Source organism: Teleopsis dalmanni, chromosome 2 (genome assembly GCF_002237135.1).
Source record: "Teleopsis dalmanni isolate 2A chromosome 2, ASM223713v2, whole genome shotgun sequence".
NCBI lineage: Eukaryota > Metazoa > Arthropoda > Insecta > Diptera > Diopsidae > Teleopsis > Teleopsis dalmanni.
Window position 1 is genome coordinate 96,338,095 of NC_051847.1, and position 17,900 is coordinate 96,355,994.

At 31.5% G+C, this 17,900-nt stretch overlaps 1 protein-coding gene across 1 annotated transcript; it reads right to left on the reverse strand.

Moving 5' to 3' along the window:
* Positions 1-13,481: 13,481 nt before the first annotated feature.
* Positions 13,482-17,665, reverse strand: LOC119685292 (trichohyalin-like). Its single transcript, XM_038099534.1, has 5 exons — positions 17,282-17,665; positions 17,042-17,217; positions 16,374-16,477; positions 14,682-15,996; positions 13,482-14,543 (listed from the first exon to the last, which is right to left on the reverse strand). The coding sequence occupies exons 4-5, from the start codon at positions 15,994-15,996 to the stop codon at positions 13,702-13,704; spliced, it is 2,157 nt and encodes a 718-aa protein (XP_037955462.1). The 5' UTR covers positions 16,374-16,477; positions 17,042-17,217; positions 17,282-17,665; the 3' UTR covers positions 13,482-13,701.
* Between the last annotated feature and the right edge of the window lie 235 nt (positions 17,666-17,900).

Sequence of the window (17,900 nt, forward strand, 5' to 3'; positions counted from 1 at the left end):
TACAATCCGTTAAGCCTAATAATCCTTTTTGTCCTTTCTTAAAAGCCACTCAAGAAAATGTTCACAATACAATTAAAACATTTTAACCAGATCAAGCAAAAAAGGTAAAAATAAGAGAAATTATAGACTTCGATTCTTGATGAGTCAAGAACTATTTATTCACTTTTGAAATTTTTTTTCTGAAAAAATCAGTAAATTGATTAGAATTAGCAAAAAAGTAACATGGCATACAGTGGTGGTATCTCACTCATTCAAATTGATTCGATGTCATGTAATTACTAAGTCCTAACTATAAAACGATAGCAAAAACAGTTTTTTAAAATTTAGTTAACTTAAGAAAATGTTTCCGAAAGCATTTTAAAACAAGATTAACAAAATCAATTTGAATGAACTGAAATATATCAGTCTGAACTGTCAGTCAGACTGAAAATAACCAGTTGTCTTCCTTTTCATGAATCTCTTATTTTCGCCATTTATCTTATCTAAAGCTTTAGCTTTTTTTAAAACTATATACCATATTATACACTTATCATTACGTGTTAGCACAGATTCCAAGGATTGTTTGATTTCATTTCTTTTTAGTTATATATTTCACTCATTTTATAAGGTCTTTAAGTTCCTTGGGGATCACTACCTTGTCGAGCTGAGGGAGCTCACTAAATGCAAGGACTCTTCGAACTATTCCCGCCAGAGCCACTCATGCCAAATCTGATCCAAGCTTTTCGGTAATTCATCGTCTAGCATACGACGACACATTATATGTCAAAGTAAACTGTAATTCACCCTAATCCGGGATAGCGGGATAGCACATGACCATTGGATTGTTGTTTGCAGTCAGGGTTAACAGACTCTAGCGTCTTACTAACACCTTTCCGAATTAGTGAGTAACTATGGGTTTATTTCGTTAGAAAGAACTGTAACACAGCTCGTTTCCCTATACTCGTGGGACTATTTATGGCCCTGATAAAAAAACATAAATAAACAAGCAGGTTCTTAAACTGCAACTCCACTGGCGCATCAGGCGGAGTCTTATATCCGTAATACCAAACGCCAAGCTTTAACTCCTACGCGAAAGAAATAAGAACGAACGAAAGACATGCTCTAACATCTAAGGAGGCTATCCCATAACCTTCTACCAGTACTGGACAGACATCCGTGCAAACCGTCTTTGTAGGTGAACCTAAAAAAATGACAGTTCTCACTAGCGCTGGTAACAAATGGTAACTATGTTATCTCAAAAAGGGCTTAACGTCCGAAAAAGCAAATGCGAAGGCCTTAATTCGTTCGAAAACCAACTCATAGCTGAGGGAAAGATTCGCAGCTAAGATAACTCCAGGGGAAGGCTATACTGCTAAGAAAAGCACGGCTGACACTAAAGACAAAATTACTGTGCCATCTTCTGCGCCTAAGAAAACAGTAGGAGCCGGAAAAGTTCATGTCAACTACGCGGATGTTGCCAAGGTAATAAGATTGATAATTCTTCCTGCATCGTATCCGGAAACCATCTTCACCTGGACAGAGCAAGGACTCCTTATGAAAGAAATATATAAGGGCTGAAGGCCAAAACTTCAGTACGTGGGTGTCCAAGATGCCCTGGCCGACTGGGTCCATGAGATGCTACCATAGTTATTAAACTAAAATGATATTCAGCTGACTACGTGCATCAGAGATAGCATACCGGGTGTTCATTTAATAATAGCTTACCTGCCCTGGGCAGCAGGCGTCGAATAAAACAAACTACTAAATCTGATTATAATACAAAATGGAGAGCTCCACACACATCTTTGGAGGATATTCAGCAGTAAGGAGATGAAGAACGGAAGGTTATTAACGATCGGGATCGACGACCTCTCTTTAGAAGCTATAAGCTGTAGAATAACTCACAGGTAGTAGTTAGAAGCGAAGCGTTCGTTCCCGTAAGGAACGAACAAGTCGAGAAAATAAGCATTGTACCTCATGAAAGGGAGGATATTGATTATCTTGGTATGATATTGTTGATATAAGTAGATAGGTATATGGGATGTCAGATGTGTGCTCTTGAACAAAAATCTTATCTACATCAACGGGTACACCATGAGCATCGTCATAGCAACCGGGTGTGTAACGGGCGTCGAGACTTAGGTACTAGACTGTCGGGACTTATGCAGACTGTTGGACAACTGAGAGAAAAAAAGGCTACCGTTTACATTCGACAATGGGAAGCATCAACAGCAAAAAAATTTTTTAATTTTGTTAGCTTTTAGAATTTATAGCTAGAAATATTTATCTAAGAAATTTTGAACATAGGAAACACACCAACCTTTGTAACTTGCGAGCGTAAGTCTAAGAAATACATTAGGTAGCGAACTAGATAAGAACTGGATGATTTCTAATGAACCGTCGATGTCAGACTACAGAATTATAAGGTTTGACGTCGAAGGGGCACCCAAATTAATAGAATAATTATGAACCCTAGAAAAACAGCATTGAAAAAATATCAGACTAACTTAATCTAAGCCAGTTAAATATAGGGGGAAATATTCAGTATGTAACACAACTGAAACCTTCAGTTAAAAATCTCAGCAATGCCATTACTGATGCATATGACAAAAGCTGCCCGATAAGCTTTATAAAATCAACCAAGGATGTGCCTAGTAGAAAAGTAAACTTATAGTATTGAAAACAGCTTTTTTCAGGTTATTTAACCCCTTCCGGGCGCACTAGGTGTTTGACCGAATACAGAAGCACTCACACTCTCAATAATAATGAAATTAGGAAAGCTGAAAGAAAAGAATCTTCAGGAGGTTCTACGATAGCATAAAACGTACTACAGAGTCAGCAAGACTCTGCGAAGTGTTGGCAAGAGAGAAAATACTCTCCTCAATCAATCTGAAATAAAATGATAATATTTTCCCAGAATGTGAAGAAGGAAAAATCCGACTACTTCCCGAGGCCAACTTTTAACGATCCTTTAAATAGAGGAGTACGAAACTGACGATATCAATCAGGAGGATTGCCGTATAGCGGAAAAAGAAGTCTAGGCTATTTCCAAGGAAATATGTGCAACAGCTAGGAATAGATTGGCAGAAAACACCTTGAGACCATTCAAAACACCTGGCACACAATGAAAATACCTGTTTACCACGCTGACGAAGACAACTGGGACTAGCATTACGCCCAAACCTACTACTTAATGAACAGCACAATCTCAGGGTTGACTGACGATTCGCTTACGGATGTCGGAGCGAGCATAATCAAACGTTGGGTTTGATTTAATATATTAATATCAATATTTAAGTACGTACTTTTTAATATTGAACGGAAACACTAAGGTAAAAATGTTGCAACAGACAAGCAAACGGTTATCAAGGCACTGAACTCATATCAGGTGACTTCAAAACTGTTCCAAGAATACCTTGAAAAGCTAAACCTGCTCGACGAATCAATTTAGGTGTCGATTAGGCTAATTGTTCGGCTTTTTCGGTAATGGATCGAAAACTTGCAGCGTCTTTTACATCAAAATTTATTGCATTAAATTATCTTCACAATTCCTTAGCAACACAAATCTTTTCACACACCTATACTATATTTTTCCTCTTCGTAACAGAATTATTATAGAATTAAGAGAAATCATTAACTTATATATGAGTAGTTATTTTGTATAGTAGCTGGACATATCAAATCCAAATCAATCCAAAGGGAATATAACATGTCAAATTTTATCCACGTTTTTATTGCACTGAACGTTTTATTTTATTTACTGATAACATAGGTATTATGAAATATATTAATAATACGACATGTATTCATTTCATATTACTAATTCCGATAAATTATTTGTCAATAATTCTGGTCAAAATTTTATTCCTTTATTACATAAAATAGGAGTAATTTTGTTATTAACAAATAGGCGGATAGTATGGTTGCCTCGACTTGATAATATACATCTAGTTTCCAAATACATATTAAAGATATGAAACTGGAAGTAAAATTAAGGATTCACTCTTTTGTGACGAGAACAACATGGAATGAATAAAAATACGATCTTGACTTATTAACTTTGTGTGATATCAGTAATGTAATATAATTATAAAATTTTCTAATTTTCTTTTGCAGACTAATAGTAATATGGACTAAGAATAAATCAGTTGGAAAATCAGCGCCTATGGGCGCTCCAATTGTGTCTTAACGTCAAATTTGGTTGTTATAAATTAAGGAGGCAAAAATATTAGTCTTGATATTGACATTGTTGATCACTTCCTTGATATATATTCAAGCTTTATAATCTACTGGCTATTCTACCTCCCAAATGTATGCAATATAGGCAACTACCTTTTTATTTAGACTATACTGTGGTTTTAAGCGCCAAAGTAAGGGGATACGTTTATTAAAAATAAAAATTGCATTAAAACTTTTTTATAGTAATAAAATAAAGTCTTTTCTTGGAATATAATCAAATCCATTTTCTGTAAAATAAATCACCATTTATCTATCAATCTATACGCGCACACCTAACAAAGGCACCTAAAAAGACATGTTGCGTCTGGCCAGAACGGATCTGATGGTAACGGGTTGTTATGGCCAAAAAGGTAAGTATCAATTTATATGTCCTAGATCCATGCAAGTGGACGCCTGCATTGGTTTTGTTATGTCCCACTTGTGTAGCGCATGAAGGAAACCTTAAATTCATTTTCCTAACATTCAATGAAATATTTCAAAGCTAAACAAAAACACTAAAGGGAAACACCAAATAATCAAGTCAAATAAACTTCGGAAAATTTTTAAAAATTTATTTTCACACAATAATGAAATGCGACGAAATTAAAAAAGTTTTGGTTCTCAAGAAAACATCAACAAAACAAAATGAAATTCGTACAATTTAAATAAACAAAACACAAATATAATGAAAAGTACGAAAAACTTAAAACAATTAAGCGACAAAGCGACAGAGCAGTGCACCGAAGCACAGACAGGACATGAATTTTCATAAGGCACAAGGACAACACAAACAGAGCGAAGAAAAACAAAGGAAATAGCGCTTTTGCCATAAGAAAAAATACTTAACAGAACACATTTTCATAGAAAAATATTTCACAAAGCAAATGAATTTAGTTTATTTTCAAAAAAAACAAAAGATACGAAAGAATTCTGCAAATGAGGAATGAGCAATATCATATCAGATACACAGCAACAAAAATGTATCACAACCAAAATAAATACTTAAACACTTTAGAGGAAACATAGTTAATTAAGAAATATTTTCGGTCCCAGTAATAGCATTAAATCCCTTAAAAATAGAAGCAGAGGTTCCTCAGGGATCGCCACTTACCTCCCACTCTCTTCAACATTTATATGTCTGATATCCCAATGTTAGATCCCTTGATTCTGGTGTTATATGCTGACGATACGTGTATGCTATACTCAGATAAATGTGCTCTCAACATAACCAACATACTTCAAGAGCATAGAAACCTCATCCTGGAGCATTTCCATCCTGATGAAATGGGAAATAAAAATTAATAACGAAAAAACTAAGGCTTAGTTTATTACGCGTAAGTGGAGACAGAACCCGTCTATAGTGAGAGTGGGAGATATGGTAATAAACTAGGTGAATAACATTAAATATCTCGGGATCACGTTGAACGATTCACATGGCTTAAACATGTTCAACTGAAAAGAATTATCAGTGCCAAAATTCTTCATCACCTCCAACCGCTATTCAAAAATAAAAATCGCAATGCTAAGAACAGGAAGCTGTTATATAACCAAATAATTCGACCATCACTTCTATATGGATGTGTAGCATTTAGCAAAGCCTCAAACACTACTATTCGCCAGTTCGAAATTGCACAAAGTCAGGCTCTGAGAAGACTTTTCAAGGCACCATGGTGCATTAGAACGAATGACATCCTCAGGGACCTCAAGATTGATCCGATCAAAAAATACGAAAAGGATAGAATCCTGAAATTATTTCGGAAAACTAACAGACTAACCAATACCACGTTATCGAATCTCAGAATAGTTACAGGCAGATCTGAAGTCTATTATTGCTTAGTCTGATGAAGTGATAAACAATAATCCAGAAGGGTTTTGAAGATACCTTGCAGTTAATAGAGTGTAAAAGTGCTCAAGTGCATTGGCTCAACTAGCTTCAACATAATAATAAAATCAATCAAAATCAAAAGGTACTAAAACACCAAGTACTGTGCATCATCCTACTCTTATTCGTTAGTGATGAAAGCATTGTCACAGTATTAGGAACACGAATAACAAGTAAGAAAAGAATGCTAGTACCACCGCTAGAACAATTATAAATTTAGAAACACAGAATTAGAACAAATTATACTGAAACCAACAACAATATCTATAACACTCAATCTTCAGCACTAAACAGATGATAAGGATCCTCGAAAATTAAATAGCAAATAAACAAATTATTAAATATTGGTAAACTTTATGTGAAAGTACAGGGTCATATAATCTGTACTCTGTACATTACCTTATATTATAAAATAGACATTTTGTAGGTAAGTGATAGATTGTGGTTTCCATTGCACTATCTAATCGGAATTAGCATTTTTAAATACATAGTGGACACAGTATCTGATTTGGTATCCTTGTTTCTTGAATTCTAAGCCAATTCACTTGAATAGAATTGTAATTCAATGAAATGAAGTTTTTACAATGAAATGAAAATCCTACTGAATTTAATTAAATCGAGTGGAATTGAATAGAAAAACAAAAAAAAACTCTCCAAAAAATTTGTTGAGCTCTCCAAAGAAAGATTATATAATATACCTATAAATCTGCTCAGGATATCTCATTACCATAGGTAGAAAAATATAAAAATTGCATAACTCATGAACAGAAAAAACTATTTCAATCAAATTCTGCAGAACACCATAACGCACTCATATTTTGATGTATGAGTACATGATCTCAACAACTAGTTTTATTTACTCATTGACAAAATTTCTTACCACGATCTTCAAATGATAACTACTTCCTTTGAAAATCAGACTAATTGGATTGACAAATAAAACCACCACTGTTATTTCTTATAACTGTACTTGTACACCTATACAGTAAAATGATAGCCATTTTAACAATTGACCCAGAGATCCACTAAATGTACATGACCCAATATACATATAAATGTATATTTATATAACAATAAACAAAATAAATAAAATATATGATTCATTCTTCATGTTCTTAAATCATGCTATCTGGAATAAACAAATATATAAAAATATTTACCGTAATAAAATAATTTTGTTTAAGAAATGGGAGAATTTTTCACCAATCCATTCAAATTTATTTTCTCTATACAGATTAAATTATTTTACTAGATCTTTTATAAAACAAATATATAAACAAATATAAATACATAAAGAAGAACATAGTTTTATTTTTAAATAGCTTAGCATATAAAGCCCTTAGTTTGTGCCTACAAGGACAGATATTTTGAAATCTTGTTAGAACTTTCACTAAATTTTTAACTGTTCCCGTTTTAATGTTCGAACGAAAAAGAGATTATATTAAGTAATATTTATCGACACTTGGTACCTGTACAGGTACACGCAATATGTAAGATCAATGTACACAGATGGAAGGTCGTGTCCTCTTGCGTGTATTAGGGGCAATTATCAGTAAATCATTTTCGAGATTGTGTCGGGAGCAAGACAATGACCTTGAAACCAAAGGGTGAGTTCATAATTATTAAAGAGTAGGTATTAGATATTCTTTACAGTATGGTATTATGGGTATTTTGGAAAAGTAATAGAATAATCTTTAATCTTTTTTATATATAATTTCCTTTTTTATATATAATAACCATAAGTTAAAAAATTTTGTAGATATTATTGTTGCATTATTCAAGGATTTAAAAACGCACAAATATCTTAATCTAGTTCTTATCTTAAAGATAAGTGCAATTGGTTTTTACAAATATACATTATCGAACTGAGACTACTTCATTTTCCATGTGAGTATTTGTTTGGTATCGTTTGTTTATTATCAACTCAAAATATTATGGGAGTCCATAATATAATGCTGTGGTCTGAAATGCACTAACTGCAATTATCATTAATCATGAATTATCATGAATCTATTGTTATAATTAAACTGTTCATCTAATTCTCACATTATAATACAGATTGCTGAGTATTTAAATTAAGTATATGAATGAAGATAAAAGCTATTTTTATGGCAGAATTATTTTTTTTTATATTATATATAATACTTAGTGAACTTATAAAATATTTCTTTGAGAGTAGTTTTTTCAAACAATTATTAGATTGCTTTTCGAAGTCTGAAAAATTAAGCTTTTAATCAAGTCAATATATGTACTGACCGATCATTCCATTACGTTCCCAGGGGAACATTGGACCATATATGGATTCTAGCATATATCTATCATCACTGGCCCTTGGAACCACATTATTAGATTAGTTATCAATTCATAATTTTTAGTTTGCAAATGTAGCGAATTGAACCCCGTCAAATTTAAACCGTGGACTCGTGTGTCAACAAACACTTCATTTTTGTTATTTAAATCTAAATTTTTTAATTTTTCGTTGTTTATTCTTATTATTAACTTTATTTTGAATTAGATAATTATTTCTGAAATTATGTCGAATCACTTTGTCATACAAGTCTTTACTGTAATGTGTTTCCTCCATTATGTGTTATATCAAGTTGGTGTCAATTTTATTTATTTTTTTTAAATCAGTTAAAAACTTTTTGTTTTAAATTTGAATCTTAACAAAAATTCTTTGACTGCCGCTTTGATTTCTTTATTCACGAGACCTACTACTACCCATCTTCCGAAGATTGTATTACGCAATATTATTTATAACATTTTAATATTTAATTCTATCCTCATCCACTCCTATACAGTATACCCATCTAGATACTTCAAAATATGGCTTCTTACTTCGGTAACAAAAATTTAATCCAAACAGAACTCTGCAGCTTTAAGACAGGACTTCCTTTATTCCCAGAACTACTACTTTCCATTCTACCGAATATTGCATCAACAAATAATACTGACTGTGCTGGAGGGAACGTAAGTATTAAAGTTTAAGTTAATGTTATAGGAGTTCAATTATTAAAAACTTAACGAACGTGTAAACTTTCTATGAGCAAATTTCATATTAAATTCTTTGCTACATTTGCCTCAGCTTTTGGATACCACTTATATATCAGTAAATCGACTCAGGCAATTAATGCTCTGTGAACGGTAATGTGGACTTAGTCGGGCCTTCAGAATCGATTACCATTTTGCGTTATAAAAGAGCGCAGCAACGCATAAAGTATTTTGAATTGTGTGATCGTCGAACTAGTATCAAAATAGTGAAATAATAACGAACTAAAAAAAGATTTAATTGCTGGCACAATTAAATGGTTCTTAAGCAAAATTTGACTATATTTTCAACAGTGTCCAAACAGTCAACTGCCATATATACGTATCATTACAGCAGTTTAAAATTGCTTGGGATGTCACAAAGCTTGAATAGGTTACGCTTAAGAATGTATAAAGACGTTAACTATTCATCGTAATAATGTTAATGTAATGATGAAACAATTATTTCTTCAATATTGTTGTATAGAGATGCTTATAAGCAGTCAGCTACAACATACGAAACATATTGAAAAAAAGCTATTGGATAATTTGACATCATCTAACATCAGATCCAGAATTTTTCCGCTTTCATAGCAACCAAAAATACACTTGGTATTTTTGAGCAGAATAATATTTTGGGCAGTTCCCTATTTATTATAATCTTTATATTTTAAAGAAATCACCCTCATTTCTATACTCTGTCTTGAAATTCGATTGCAAGCTGGACGAAATACAGGAATGCTATACTAAAATTGCAAGAATGCGAGAACACCACTGTTGTAGAATTACTATATTAAAATGAAACACTTGTTCTTCAGCATATCACATCCACATGAGGAGCAACAGCTGTTTTTTTCCTTTTTGCTTCGTTGCAAGCATATAACATATACATGGGTTTAGGTATGGCAAGATTGTAATTAATTGCAAAAAAGTTTGTGCGTGTATTTTGTTGTTGTCTATTGCAAGCTTGCGCAATTTGTACATTTCGTGCACCTTGCAATGAATTTGCAAGACAGAATGAACTCCTATGGTCTTTGCGTTAACTACGATGTAAGGATCTTTAACATATAAAGCCTAACAGTCAGAATATGGGTTTTCTTTCTTTAAGCAAAGCTAACATTTTTATTAATTATTACATTACAATCATATAAAAACCATATCCTATTCTTTACGGAAGACACTGAAAAAATATTGTGGTTTCTTTTGCAATTGATTTAACGAATATTAATTATTAATTCAAGATTACTTAATCCTACTCCCCATGCATACGAAATCGCCAGATATTCAATAGCAATCATATCTGTCAACTAATGGTTAATAATTTCACTTCACCCTCAATGAATAAAATTAATATTTTGTAAAAACAGATATGGCAATCAAAACCATTACCAAACAGATATATGAAAGCAAAAAAAAAAATTGCTAACCGGATTAGGTTTTCTAGCAATTTACATATCAAGAGGCTCAAGCATTTTCGAACATATTCAATGTTCTATCCAAATGTTCGAATTCTATATACTCGAATTGCTGGAGCAGTTAATGATCGAACACTTTAAAGTCTTTATTAGTTGCGCTCTAAGAAATAAGAAATGACCCATTATACCTATTGGAAAACAAGCTATTCGATTATTCGTGCCAAAGTAAAAATTAAGGAAACGTAAGAACCAACTATTTTTGGTTATTTGACGCAAACGGAGGACCCTGATTAAAAATCAATTTTTTGAATGCAAATATTTCTTCATTGTTATACTGTATTCTATTCAAAATAAATTTCTTGCAAAAGGTCATAATAATGTTAACAAGAAGTATTTTAATTATAGTTAAGAGTTTATCAGAAAAAAATAGTAATTTAATTCAAATAACAAACTTCTAGGCACGTATTTATTGTATATTCAAAATTGCAGAGAATATAATAAATACTATATATATATGTAAATATTTATATTGACTTTATTGGAACGAAAATCAGACAACATAGAGACCAACTGTCTGTCCGTCCTGACTTGTTCGTTTTATAACAATTAAGCAGGGTAACCAACTCTCATTAATTTGGTGAGTAGAAGTTGATTTTATGAGTTTTGTTCTGTGTTGCATTTTTAAGTCAAATATTTCGCCTTGATAAGATGGCAGCAATTGCCAATTAGCGATTTGGCGATGGATATTAGTAGGGGCAGATATTTTTAAGCAGGTTTTTCCTCAACGCTGTATACCAATATAGCTTCTGAAAATGTTGAAGTTTAAATCTAATAACTTTATATGTTGATCACACCAACAAATAATTACAGCCGTCGTTTAGCGTCAATAAACCAATACAATGTTTACAAACAATGAGCAAGGAGTAGACATCTTTGTTTTGATGGTTTTCATATAAAAATGTCTGACTTTGATATTAAAAAATATTCACCGCTGGTACTTGTTATATCCAAAACAGATACTTGGTAAGTCTTTAAACAACAAATTTTTTATTGAAAATCAATTTTACTGGAGTATATATTGGCATTAATTATATATTACATTTTATGATTTTTTCGGTTGATATTTTCATTGGTGTAGAACTTGTGTGGTTTGTCGGAGAGGAACTTGGCTGAGCGATTTTCAGCGGCTTCTTGGTCGGTTGATTTATTAACTATTAAGAGAGTTTTACCAAAAGAGCAAAACAAATTATAGTCAAACGATGCACTGTGCGGACTATACGATAGATATATTAATACTTCGTAACCGAGTTCCATCAATTTATTTCGGATCGCCAAAAATGTGCGTGACTTGTAATTGTTATGACGGAATACAAGTTATTTTCTATTGGTCAATTCAGATCGTTTTCCTTGATTGTTTCGTTCAAGCGATCAAGTTCTGAGCACTAAAGGAATGTGGTGTTAACTAGTATATTATAATTGTAAACTGTATATTAATATATATGACATAATGAGAAAATCTGCTTAAAATTACTGATATCACTAAAACTCTTTTTGTAAATGAGCGTGCCAAGGAAATCGGAATCATGCCCAAAACCCAAAGAATAAATACAGTCAAAAAATCATAAAGTCAGACGATCTGACTTTATCAGACATAGTTGTTTCCTATTCTAAGAGAGATGCTATAATATCTCTGACACTTGTTCGCACTTATGTGTAGCGTTTTTTAATTATTTTTATGCAGTTAATCGTGATAATAGTTCCAACTGAACACAATCACGTCAATAATTCTTTACTAAAATAAAAATTTATTTTATTTTTAACAATATTATTACTAATATAGTAATTCTATCACAAAGTTACTATTCTAAAGTTACTCTGGTGTATATACTAACTACATAAATGAAGATTACACATATTGCAATTTTAATAAATCGTATATACAATTAACAAATTGTCACAGTTCAGATGATGCCACCGTTTGGAAAATATTTTCGCCTTCGCTAATGATTCTATAAAATATATCTATACGTCTATAAGTTTATTATAAAATAATAATCGATTAAATTTAAATGTTTATTTCATATGCTTGTATCTGCATACCTTAAAAACTTCACTTAATTATATGTAATCTAGTATCTATTAAAATGAAGACAGTGTTTATCTTTTCACTCACTTAAATTCAAAACAACCTAAGCAGAACAACCTAACTAATTAAGCCACTAATTACGTTACTCCTCTATTGTTTGACTTCCTATCATTCTTTAGAGGACATGTTTTATTAAAATGACAAAGTGGTCTTATGGTTCTTATTAGAATTGCATTACTTGACTCCATTAGAGTAGTTAGATTGTTCCAAACAAAATGTGATATCACAATTGACTAAACAACTAATTCCGCGATATCTTTTGCCAATAGTAACTACAGTATAATAACGAGAGGTTCAAGTATTTGCAAGAGCTATGTAATATCTGGTCCTGCTGGAAGAATTATATACCACACGTAATATAATTTTCTGTTCATTTATTATTCCAATTACTTTGAGAAATTTTGAAACCCATAGGTAAGAAAAACGTAATGTATTTCGTTTGAAGTCTGCAGATAAGTAATATTATTGTAACTTTTTATGATTGGTATATTTTTGCGTGGTATCAGATTGCGTCTGAACTGATATTATCTGATATCATGATATTAACTGATATCAGAAGAAACAATTATTGTGATTAAAGAAAAAATAATTTTAAATTAATAGACACAATGGCATGATATTAATAATATTGGTATTGAGACTTCCTTAACTAGATTTATTATAGTAAACTAGAGCCTTTTATTCTGAAATGAAGTATGACAAAATTTTATTTCGCTTAATAGTTTTGAAGCTTACTTAGTAAACTACAATATGAACTTAAAATATTTTAATATATATTAAGAATACAATTTTTTATATTTCCTATTTACAAAAATCTTTTACTGATAAGGATCTGCTTTGGAACTATTAGTTTTAAATATTTTTACTTATTTTACAACTTTTAGCAAAAGTTAAACTAAAGAAGTTAAACTAAAGAGAATTTGGGATTTACTTTAGTAAACGTTCCAAAACATTTCTGAGCTATCAAAAATTTTGAACTGATTGGTTAATATACAAATATTGGAGTATCACCAGTTAAATCACGAATATATTTGTTACAGTAAACTTTCTGATGACTCTAGCCGGTCTTGAAGGTATTGCAGAGTTACTTCTGGTATCGTATAGTCACTGCCCATCTCTGGGGAATTTGCACCAATCAGAACATCTTTTGAAAATTTCTTATCATTCCAACTGTGTTCGCGGTGACGATTCTCTTTCATTATACTTGGTGGACGCTTATGAATTTCTATGATATCTCCTTCATCATCAAGCGTATGTAAGGTATCTTTGCACGTTTCCTCATCAGTTTCATTTTCCTCTATTGAATTGGTCTCAATATTTATGGTGTGTACTTGTATTGCGTCATCATCGGATTGCAATGAATGAGTAGATTCTACTTCATTTTCACACTGTTTGTCTATATCATCGCCGCAAAAGTTATAAACTGTAGTTTCTTCCTCATCAGAGTCTTCATCTTCATCAGAATTGAGAGTATTCTTATTATTATCCTCAGATAGTGAATAATAAAGTTCTGGATTTTCATTTATCAGTAGTTCGTCCATTATCTTATCATGCTGCTGAACTTTGCTCTGATTTTGAATCAACTTTTTACTTGGACTGACATCATTAGATAAATTATCTGATATATTACTCTTCCCAGCAATTGATTGTATATCATTTGTTTGAGGATTTTTTTCGTCATTACCATTATCATTCAAAGCAAGCATAAGTGAAATTTTGATCTCATCAGATATGTTGTCTTCCGGAGCGACATCTTCAACAATCTCTTCATTTACTTCAACCAATGTAATAGTTTGCAATTCCTCACTTTCATGAGTTTCATAAACTTCCAGACTATGCATATCGCTAACTTCTTCATCCAAACTAGTAACTTGAGCTGCAAAATATAAAAATTAAATTGCTTTCATATATTTATATTCTTATAAAACGTGGCAAATATGCAAATTTCGTTTGAAAACTTTATATATTTTTACTGTTACAACTTTGGGATATAAAGTAATTTCGATTTCCTTACCTTCACTTTCATTTATAACACAAATGCTTTCTTCCTCTAATAGCGTTGTAAATCCAAGATCCGATTCCTTATGTTTCACTGCTTTACTGCACGATTCATATTCTACAGCATCTGCACTTTGAACTTTAATAATTTTTGTGATGTTACTAGTGGTTAAGTTTTCATCATCTAAGTCCAGAAGAGCTGTAGAAGTTTTCGAAGTTTCATATTCAATTTTTTCTGATTTTTTAGACGATTTCTTTTTAGATTTTGGAGTGCCTTTTGACTTAATCCTTAACACCAAAGGCATATCCTCAAACAATTCATAATTCTCTAATTCAGTCGATGGCGTTATATGTTCGACATTATTATTTTTATTTTTCTCAAACACGGTGTGAATATTTGTACCTTCTATTTCTTCTGCTAACAACTCAACAGTGTCTACTATCTGTGCCTTTGTTGTTTGTGTAGATCCCAGTTCATTAATAATTTCATACACTATATTGTCCATTTGGTCACCACCAACCAACTCTATAAACTCTTTTTCTATAATGTCATCAGCAACATTTTCCGAAGATTGTTCAACATTTTCCATATCATGTTGTACATTGAGTTCTTCTACATACTGAACCACTACTTCTTGATTATCTTGGTGGTCATCAACTTCAATTGCTTTCGTACCACATATTTGATGACAATCAATGTCTTCTATTAAAAATTCCTTATCATCCAGTTCAAAAGGATCTGGTGGTAAATCGTAAGTTTTTACTTTTTCTGGCACTGGAGAGGTTATTTCTTTTTTTATTCCTTTGCGACGTTTCCTCTTCGGTGCATTTTCATCTATTTCACCACGTTTTATTCTTTCTTCCTCTTCCTTTTCATTTTGGAGTCGACGAAGTGTGCGCTTTAAAGTATTTATTTCTTGTTCAGCAGCTTTGATTTCAGGATTTTGACGACGTTTTTTGCGCAGCTCACGGTCTCTAGCTCGTTCTTTTGCACGATATTCCGGATCTTGCCTCCGTTTGCGACGATGATCTGTATTTCTTTGTTGTTCCTTTTTCTTGTATTCAGGATCTAATCGTCGTCTAGCATGGGCTTCGGTATTTTTCTGTTGCTCCTTCTTTCTGTACTCAGGATCCTCTCTTCTTTTTAATCGTGATACATTATTTCTTTCTTGTTCTTTTTTTCGATATAGCTGGCTTTCACGACGTTTTCGACGAGTTATATTATCTCGCGCTATTTCTGCAGAACGATCCTTTCCTATTCTATTGAGCCTCGTACGTTCCCTCGCTTTTGCTCTTCGCTCTTCCGCTGACTGTTTTTTCAATCGCGCCATCTAGATTAAATAAATATATGTATTGAAGTATTTGCAATGTGAAGATATTACTTAAGAAATTATATTTCTAACACTACTATAATATAGAAGTCTGAGTATTTTACAGGACTCCAATCGAAAACTTATATTGCAAATGGAGACTTTTCTGCTAAGTAATCTTCCTATGTTCCAAAAGATAATTGTTTCATTTTAAATTATCGAATCACTAACTATTTTAATTAGAATAACTTATTTATTTATTTATTACAGTGTATTAATTTTATGGTAATAATATTATTATAATATAATATACCATAATATATATTGAAAGAACTGCCAATATTATTTTTTTGTATAGTGATATAATTAAGTGATAGTGATAAAATTAAGATACTCACTTTTCATATGTAGGTATTTAATTCCAAATTTTCTTTAATTTAAACTGCAATCTTCACGACTGTGTTCGTGGTACAGACTTAAGTAAAATAAATAGATCTTCTATCTGAAAAATGTAAAACTGTATTAAAATTAAAACTTGTATAAATATAAACGAAAGCATAATTATATATAGTTATATATACAAATACGAGTCCTTAGTATAAATATTTGACTTTACCTACTGGGACAGGTATTTCAAAATCTTGTTAGAACTTGGAAAGACATTTGAGTAACATTTATTGGCTGGCCAGGTACGCACAATATGTAGGATCAATATTCGCAAACGGAAGGTCTTGCACTTTTGTGTGGTGTTGTTAAGGACAGATGTGAATAAATTATGATTATGAAATTGTTTTGGGAACAAGACAATGGCCTTGAAAACACAAGATGCATATACAATTATTAAAACTAGGTATGAACTAACCTATATATGAAATATTATATTATATACAGAAGTGTATTATATGCAATTATTAGAGCCAATTTAGGATCAATTTAGGAAATAATAAAGTAAATTAATTTAAATGTTACAATATATAAATAAAAACTGATAAAAATAAATACTTCTAAAATGAATGTAATTTACTAAATAAAATAGGTAAATTTAAAAATTTGTCGAAAGGCTTACCAAAGTTACTGAAAACGTTAGCTAGTTACATCCATGGGTGTTTTGAGAAATCAAAACTTTAGTAACTGCAACTTGTTTTTTCCTTTATTTTTTTTTTAAATATTGCTACAATAGTTTTGTATGTATTAGTGTTGAATCGTGTAGGCATTAACAGAGGGACCTGCTTTAGCCCTTACCTAAAACATATCAAATAAAAGTATTCGATTAATTAAATTAATATGAAATATTAAATGATATTACCTCATTATCATCCAATTAACTATTTTTCATCGTTTGTTTATAATCAATTCTAAGTTTTAGTCGCCATTAACGTAATCCTGTGTTCTTAACTCTCGAAATCAATTGCACAAACCAAATTAGACATACATGGGAATATTTTTATAATTAAACATAAAGCACACGCATTTAAAATTAAATATTTTCACTGAATTCTTTTTATAATCCACACATTAATGATTATATGAGACCTTCTGAACACAGTTGATATTCTTTTTGTAGTCACTTCTTCACGAATTCTTACACACATAGAACATTTTTTCAGGCGCATCAAAAATATGAAATTTTATGGTCGATTTTCTATACAATTAGTAGGTCGTTACGATTTATTTATTTTTGTGATAAATAACTTATTTTATACAAAAATATTAACTAAATTCCGCGAACAAATTTCCATATACATATTTATTGTTTCATGTAGACTTAATAGATTTTACAGACATAACTCTCCACTTGACAAGATGCTTTTGACAAGTGCGTATGTTTGTATACAAAACGAACAGTGTTGCAAAAGCGTCAGACTGCACTCTTCATTTTGACAACAAAATATTCTATGGTTAGTTAGCTACTCACTTTGATGCTT

Coding starts and splice junctions, on each gene's coding strand:
- LOC119685292 (XM_038099534.1), bottom strand. CDS start 15,996: ATGGCGCGATTGAAAAAACAGTCAGCGGAAGAGCGAAGAGCAAAAGCG. Junction 14,544..14,681: donor TGTTATAAATGAAAGTGAAG/GTAAGGAAATCG, acceptor TATATTTTGCAG/CTCAAGTTACTAGTTTGGAT.